Genomic DNA, 8559 nt, shown 5'->3' on the forward strand with positions numbered 1-8559 from the left:
GACCCTCTTGTATTTGTGTGTGTGTGTGTACACATGTATGTATGTATGTATGTATGTATGTATGTATATGTGTGTGTATGTATGTATGTATGTACATGTGTGTGTGTGTATATATATATATATATATATATATTAAACATGTAGATCGTATAACAATTATATTAATAAAAAAGGAAGTACTAGTTTGGATACAATAAGGAGTGATCAAGAAGATCACTCAATAGAGCCTATCCAGACTCATCTAGAAAACATAGTTTATCAAGTTAACAAGATATAATAACATAGAATAGTATATAATGCATCTAACAATACATCAACAACATTAATCTTTATTAACATTTATGTCTTGATCCTCTTCTTCAGCCTCATCCTGATTTTCTTTACCATCATGCTTCTCCTCTTCATCTCCCTAATGTCCCTCATCTTCATTTTTTGGTTCATTTTCATCTTGCTACGTATCATCTTCACCTTGTTCCTCACTAACTGCCACCTCTTTATCTTTCCTTTTTTCTTTGTCTCTTAGTTGTACCCTACTTTCTTTGAATGACTCATAGGTGCCTAGAGAAGGGGAGATCATTTTCCAACTAGTGGTATCAAAATTCTAATGCGAGACACCCATATCTCTGATAGTCACATCCCTCCTAAGCTAATAGTGATGTTCCTTGATATATACATTCTAAAAATCAATATATTCCTCTTAAAATTTCCTATCCACATGTCTTATATCTAGGGGCCAATAATCAACCTCTTTTATATATTCTTTTTACAATGGAGAGGAACCTTCTTCTAACACCTTCATGAATATATATATTGGGAACCTGAGTGTTGGAGTGACCTGCTCAATAATCATTAAAAATGTGAGTCTACAATTAGACCTAGTAAGAATTCTATCCTTGCCTTGGTAAAGGTGTTCATTATGTTTTTCCATAAGAACCATAAAATTTCAGTAGAGAGACAAAAGTAGAACCTATTGTGACTCTTTTAAGCCCTTTAATATAACCAATCACAATTTTAGACCAAGATTTCACCTCACAAACATTCCAACCAACTATGTTACCATAAATATACAATAGATAGAGACTAAAAGATGCATATAATCTTCTAAACAACCACACAAGAGACATTTAGTAGACCTGCTATCAAAAGGTAAATTGTGAATCACAATATCTATAACATTTCTTCTTAGGATCAGACATACTAGGCCAACATATAGAGAAATTTAAGACCAAAATCTATCTTCCCAACCAAGGTTCCAAATCCTACTAACATGCTCAATAATACTATGAAACTAGACGAGGATTTATAAAGACATTTTACCTTAAGCTTTAGGAAAAGAGAACCATCAAACCATTTGAAATTGGAAACATAATAACTTTCATTCTTTGCTTGCATAGGTTGCTTCAATGAAAGTAGCTTCTTTTTTAATACTTTAAATGTTCTTTTATTATTTCTAGACAAATTAAATTCTTCCTAAAGAGTATCCCAATCTTTTAGCATTCTATTACAAAAGATATCCTTAAAAGTAAAGATTCCAAATTTATTTTGTTTCTTAGTTCAACACCCTTGTAGCAGTACTAGGGGTTTATCTTTAAATGCATTATATTCCACCATGAAGACCCGAAGCCATATATAATTCCTTGGTTATATTGAATAGCTTCATTATATTTTACCTTACCTTTACATCTCTCCCAGACCCTCCATATGCTACAAAAGACAACAAACCTTGAAGGATTAATGCTAATGTTAGAGAAGAGGTTGCCAATAATGTGGATATTATTCCACCTTCTTACATTTTTTGGGTAAGCATCTTGAATATTCTTCTTGAGTAATACTTCCCATGGCTCATTGCCAACCATGGCTTTTACAATCCACTTGGTGGTAAGAGCAATAACTTTAGATTTCAAATATTTCAACCCAAGTAGCCCACCCTCAAGTGTTTCAAGCAAACCATTCCCATCAGATCCTATGTTATATTCCCCTTTTCATCTAACGATAAATTACTCCCGATTACCTTCTAGATATTATTCATTTGATAACTTGCAATGAACCAAATAGATGCATAGTAGATGGAGTAGGCAAAGAGAAATTTCTTGCCAAATTCAACCCTACTAGCTAGGGATAAGTAAGTTATGTTCCAATTGTTGAGCTTCTTTTCAATTTTATTAAACATTCAATTCCATCTATTATGTAGGGTGGTAGAGACTAAGAAGGGTACACCAAGGTACCTAACAATAATGTCAGGTCCTCCCCATTGCCAACCAAAACCACTTAACCAATCTGATGTCTCACTTGTCCATCCTAAAAGGATGGATTTTGATTAAAAAAAAATTCTCCTAATGAATGACTAAAAAAATCCAATCTATTTTTAAGATTAACCACATTATCTCTTTCCATGGTTGGGAATAAGGTTGTATCATCAATAATTTGGATGTTCACTAACTGAGACTCGTTAGGTAATTTGATGCCTTGTAAACTAGGTCCTAATAAATCAGACCTTATGATATATTGTAGAGCTTTACAAGCAATAACAAATAGGGAAAAGGCCAAAGTTCACCCATACCTAATAGACCCACCCAATGGAAAAACATCTGATATTTTACCAAATTTAGTTCCATATGAGCATTTGCATCCATAAACAAGACTTTCACCATTTTAGAAAAGGATTCAAGAAAACCAATTGCTTCAAGTATTGTAAAGCTAACTAACCATTCCACCCTATCGTAAGCTTTCTCAAAGTATAGAAGAAGAATATCCACATCCCTCCCAACTCTCTTAGCCAATTCAATTCTTCCCAATTGATCAATAAGTTTTCTAGACTATATCTACGTTGAATAAAACTAGTATGAGTTGGTCCAATGTGTTAGGTAGAATGCTAGTAAGCTTTCTAGCCAACATTTTAGCTAGAATCTTGTAGGAGATATTCAAGAGGGTTGTTAGTCTCCGGATGTTTCTCTTGTCTCTTTCTTTGGGTAATAGTCTAATTATCCCTTTATTAATTTCCTTACCTAGAGTACCAAGCGTGATTGTATCACTGTAAACCTCAAATAGATCATCTTTAATCTTAATTGTATAGAAGATAGTTTTCCCACCTTTTGCTAGATTCAATGATGTAGCATCTCTATTAAATTGCATGGATGCAAGAAGATTGGACGTCATCTAATCACAACATGAGACACTATCTATAGAAGCTCAACAATAAGATGATCTTCTCATTATCATTTTTGTCATTAATTGAAATAGAAGTAAGATACATATATCTAATATGCAAAATTGGTGTAGATACAATTCTTATTAAACCTTAATCTATTTGTATTCATGTCTTCGATAATATGGGTCAATAGATGTTAGATACAATCACACTATTCATTATGGTAGTACTAATGAATTTACCTACATTCACCAATGTTATGCTCAATTTTCTTCCATACAATCTTTTTCTTGGTAGGTCATATATTCAAGCCATTGGGGAAGACCTGTCTACCCTTCATTTATAATAATTAAGTTTCTACAATTGAAAATTATAAAATTAGAGTAGTTTCTTATGAGTACAAGTTGGTTGTTAACCTCCTACATCCACATCTCTTAGCATTTTGATTCTATCTCCAAGAAAACTAGATCCACCGCCTATTTTTGATAACTATATAATAGGTAAAGATTATAGATCACTTGCAACTGTGCTCTCTAAATTGTAGATAACTATAGTCATAACGTATCAGTAAAGGTAAGTTAAAGTTCATTATAATTTTCAGTTTTCCATTGTACAAAACTCTTTTAGCTACAGCTAAACCATGAGAACATATCCATATATCCTTATTACTTTGGTCTTATGACTAGATTAGTAAATTTCCATGTCTATATGTATATAGAAAGCAATAAAGATAGTATGCTATGTGGACGAAACAATTCGCAAACAAATATATTAAATAAAAACTAAAAGATAATATGCTATGTGGACAACTGAGGTTCGGGTGTCGAAGGCAACATTGTTGAGGAAGACCCAGCACAAGAATTAAGAGCATCGCCATATACAGCTACAGGCATATTCACGGGAACATACGGCAATGGAGATTCAAATTCTAAGATCTTTAATACCTCTCTCATCCTGGGTCGTGCTTTTGGGTCTGGATGAGAGCACAACAATCACACTAACATCAACCGTTCCATTACATCAATATTGAAATTCCCCTCTAGCTTTTTGTCTGCCGCATCCAAAATCTTCCCTTGTCTACGCAAACCCCATACCCAGGCCACCATTCTGAAATCGTATTCTTTTAAGGTGTAATCAATGGGTTGTCTTCCGTAGGCAATTTCCAAAGCAACAGCTCCAAAACTATACACATCTGATTCTGGGCTCGCCTTCCCAGATGCTATATACTCCGGTGCTAAATACCCACGTGTTCCTGCAACCATGGTTGTACTCGCGGCAGCGTGATCAGATTCAACTACTCTTGTCAAACCAAAATCCCCCAGCTTTGCATTGAAATTTGAGTCCAACAACACATTACTGGCCTTTACGTCTCTGTGAACTATGCACTGATCCCACTCCTCATGAAGATAAATCAAAGCAGAGGCTATCCCACAAGCAACGCTGTACCTTCGCTGCCAATTCAAACAAACCTTGCTTTCATTGAATATATATTTATCGAGACTTCCATTCGGGAGAAACTCGTAAACAAGAAGCAAGTCTCCTTGTTCATGGCACCATCCCAGGAGTCGCACAAGGTTATGGTGTCTCAACTTACTGATTATTGTAACCTCTGAGATGTACTCTTTCCTTCCCTGCCTCGATCCTTGGGCTATTCTCTTTATGGCCACTGTCTCGTTGGTTGTAGGCAAGATGCCTCTGTAGACTCCTCTGAAGCCTCCTTTTCCCAGTAATTCATCCTTGCTGAAGTTACGGGTAGCCTCGCTGAGTTGAGCATAAGAGAACTTGAAGGGGCCTTGAGCTAACTGTTCGTCTAGCTCTATGTCCCCTTCCTCACGCCTTGCTTCTCTCTGTTTGAAGTACCACCGCCCGGCAAAACACAAAAAACAGCAGATGCCCATGAAGCAGACGAAGAGGGATATCATAATAATTTTCCTCCTACCATATGGAGTTCTTGATGGGGAGGAAATATCCCACGAATATGTACAAGAAAAATTCCACGCTGAGACTGTGTGGGTTTCTATTGCAGCTATTCCAGTGGCTGCGGAGAGGCCAAACCTGACCTCCTCCGGAAAAAAGCTACGGAGATCTATGTGATATGTCAAAATCGGGCTTCTGGGTTTAGTAATATTATTGAGATTAGCAGAAGGGTTAGACAAAAGAAATACCTGTAACTTTTTTGTACTCCCATCATAATCTACCCACGCATCCCAAGCTCTTCCATTTTTGAGAGTTTTGTTTAGGAATTCAGGTTCAGAGTTAAGCGAAAAGATGGCCTTGGAAACAAGTGAGTTGACGTCAATTCCCACATGGTTATCATCGGGGTCAAATTCATCCTTGAATGTGTCGAACTCGACGGCCACTACAGGATTTGTAATTTTACCATCTGTCGTTCGATTATAAAGGCCCAGCAAACTGCCCCAACCACTTGAGGGTGGTTTAGCGTCGAAAGGGGCGAAAAAGAAAGTGAGTCCGTCCCCTAAAAGCATGCTGGTGCTTACAATAACGAACTGAAAATATGATGTAAAACTTGCGAGAGCCCCCGAAGGCTTGTTCCAAAGAGGAATTGGTTGGTTGTAAGTGGCCCAGCCTACACTCCGTGTCAAATTACCTACAAATTCATTTCTGGAGAGTTGTATTTTGTCCCCTTCAAAGTAAGCATCAGGATCTGGTTTGATACCTGTTTGGGGAGGGAAAGCAAAGCTAATGTTTCCTGCGCATTCCATATAAGAGAATAGAGTGATGATCAAGGAGAAGAAAAGGAAGAGTGTCCAAATGGAGCGGTTTGCCATAGTAGTATTCTTGGGAACAATCTCATTTTAATGAGAGTACCCCACTCTATTATCGTTAATAGCTGAGTGAAATGGTAGCACCAAATTCAATCGTTAGGTGTGAGTCTAAAGTTATTGACAATTGACTACTATCTAAACGGACCAAATAAAACCACAGGATGGGTAACTGGGGAAGGGCAAAAGTCAACAAAAAATAGTTATTAAACTTATAAAACTAGTACTTTGTTAACTAAGAAAAGGGGAAAGATTTAATAGATTTTCAAAGTGGGTCTATAATGGGTCTGAAATTTACATGATAATCATCAAGAAGGCCAAATAAAATGATCTCATCTCACACATTTGTTTTGTTCATTAAATTCAATATATTTTAAAATACAATACAATAGCAGTCAAGCAGAAAAAGAAGGAAGAGTGTCTAAGTAGAACAGTTTGTCATTATTCTTGGAAAATCACATTTTAATTAGAGTATATATTATTATAGATATTAGGTTTAAGAAATGGTAGCATCAAATTCAATTTTTAAAAGTAAATCTAAACTCATTGACTATTAACTATTATTTAAATGAAATAGACGAGTTAGATATTTGAAGAAAGAAAAAAATTAACTAAAACAAACTATTTGTGTATAAAATATTCATAATATCTTAAATTATTAAACATGTCACTTTGTTGTGGAGGATAAGAAGAAAGATTTTAATAGATTTTTAAGTGGATTTATGATGGGTATGTAATTCACATGGTACATGTTTAGAAGGGAATACATAATAAAGTTGGAGAAAAGAAAAGGTCATGTTATTTAATATCTAATAGAGATACACTAAGACTCTTATCCCACACATTTGTTGAAATACCATTTAATTCAATGAAATTGAAAACTCAACTATTTAATTAGTGTTGATGATTATTATTAGTTTCTCTCAATCTAATCGATATCATTTTGAAGTTAAGGTGATTGATTAATAAATTAAAATTGTGAGAGTCATCATGATCTTGACATTTATTTCTTTTATCTACACACTTTTATATATTTGCATCTTATTAAAGCTATTAGATGTGTTGATGTTAATTGCATTGAATGTGTAAGTATTATATACAATATTTCAAAACCATCTTCTATCATTTGTGGAATTTAGATTTCTAAGATCTTTCAAAGGATAACTTTAGATATCATATCTATTTGTATACATATTTAAAGAAATTTTCTATTTTCTTTGCAATTTAATTTGTAGGTTCATGAAATTTTGTAGCAACAGAATAAAAAATATAAAGATAATCATTGATCAACATATAATTTCTCATCACTTTCAAGTTGGAGATAAGGTGTGGTAGCATCTTCAATAAGAGTGACTTTAGGGGCCCAATAGGAAGCCTTGACCACTTCGCTATGGACCATCATCAAGAAAATTGGTAAAAATAGATTTCAAAATAATCTGTTGTCATTTTCATATGCCATCTTGTCTTGAATGTGGAGTTGTTAAGACCCGATTTTCCTCTTTTACTAGTTATTTACAAAGTTATTGAGCATATTCATAGTATAGAATTGAATTCAAGGAAAATTTCTCCACTAGAAAGTGATCATATCATGGAGGTTATATGAAGGGTCTCAAGACATAGCAAACCCATCTCTATCATGTTGTTCAATCTGGTCAATTTTCTATCTGAGGTAAGTGGTTGACAAGGGACAAAGTTCAAGCACAATTTCCACATCTACTATAAAGTATTGATCTAATGGGCACATCACCTCTCAAGGGAGGAGGAAAGATCTAGTCGTGGTTTAGAATCACTTGAATTATTTTTGGTATTTTCTACAACTTTGTAAATTACATCTTTAGAGGCATTCAAAGTGAAATTTGGGGTTGAAAGTGTTGTCAGCCCCTTAATTTGAATAGTTGATTGAAACTAGAGCCCTTGAAGATCTTTTTGATGATGTAAATAAGTTTATATTTTATCCATCAAGATAAAAGTTATGGCCCCACCAAGTTGGGGTACTAAAAATACATGTTTATTTTTTAATTTTGACTTTATTGTTATTTTATTCACATCTAGCTATTGATTTCAAATCCTTAAGGGATGTGATGACTCATGGTAGTATGTTAACTTATATAAACTTGGACTCCATATTAAATTAATTATCTTTTTGGAGTTGCATACATCTCATTTTGAGTTTGTTGTAGAATTATTTGTCTGAAAGTACAATGTTGTAGGTTGAATGCTAGGTATTGTTCTTTGAATCCATAATGTAAATCAAGGATAATGTGAAATAACTTATTGTAAACTCAAATGGATATAGAATAGTTTATTTCATGATTCTTTAGCTCTCTACCATTTTGATATTGTTAACATGCATAAGTTAACACAAAACATGATACTTTTTCTTTGCAATTTAATTTGTAGCCTCTTAGCATATAAATAACACACACACACATAAATATATACATAATGTATACGTACATACATAATGCATGCATACATACATACATACATATAGAGAGAGGGGGGTCAACTCCACACAATATTTTACTATTTGTTGAGATAAGAATTTTCCTAATTTTTTCATGTATGTTAGGTCATGATGATTAGATAAGTGGAGGGTGAGGGTGTTTTTGTGTATTAGGATGCTCG

General features: G+C 34.2%; 1 protein-coding gene across 1 annotated transcript; it reads right to left on the reverse strand.

Moving 5' to 3' along the window:
- Positions 1–4140: 4140 nt before the first annotated feature.
- LOC131075128 (L-type lectin-domain containing receptor kinase IX.1-like) lies at positions 4141–5871 on the reverse strand. The gene has a single exon (XM_058011949.2). The coding sequence runs from the start codon at positions 5869–5871 to the stop codon at positions 4141–4143; it is 1731 nt and encodes a 576-aa protein (XP_057867932.2).
- Positions 5872–8559: the final 2688 nt, after the last annotated feature.

This window comes from Cryptomeria japonica, unplaced genomic scaffold (genome assembly GCF_030272615.1).
Source record: "Cryptomeria japonica unplaced genomic scaffold, Sugi_1.0 HiC_scaffold_1390, whole genome shotgun sequence".
NCBI lineage: Eukaryota > Viridiplantae > Streptophyta > Pinopsida > Cupressales > Cupressaceae > Cryptomeria > Cryptomeria japonica.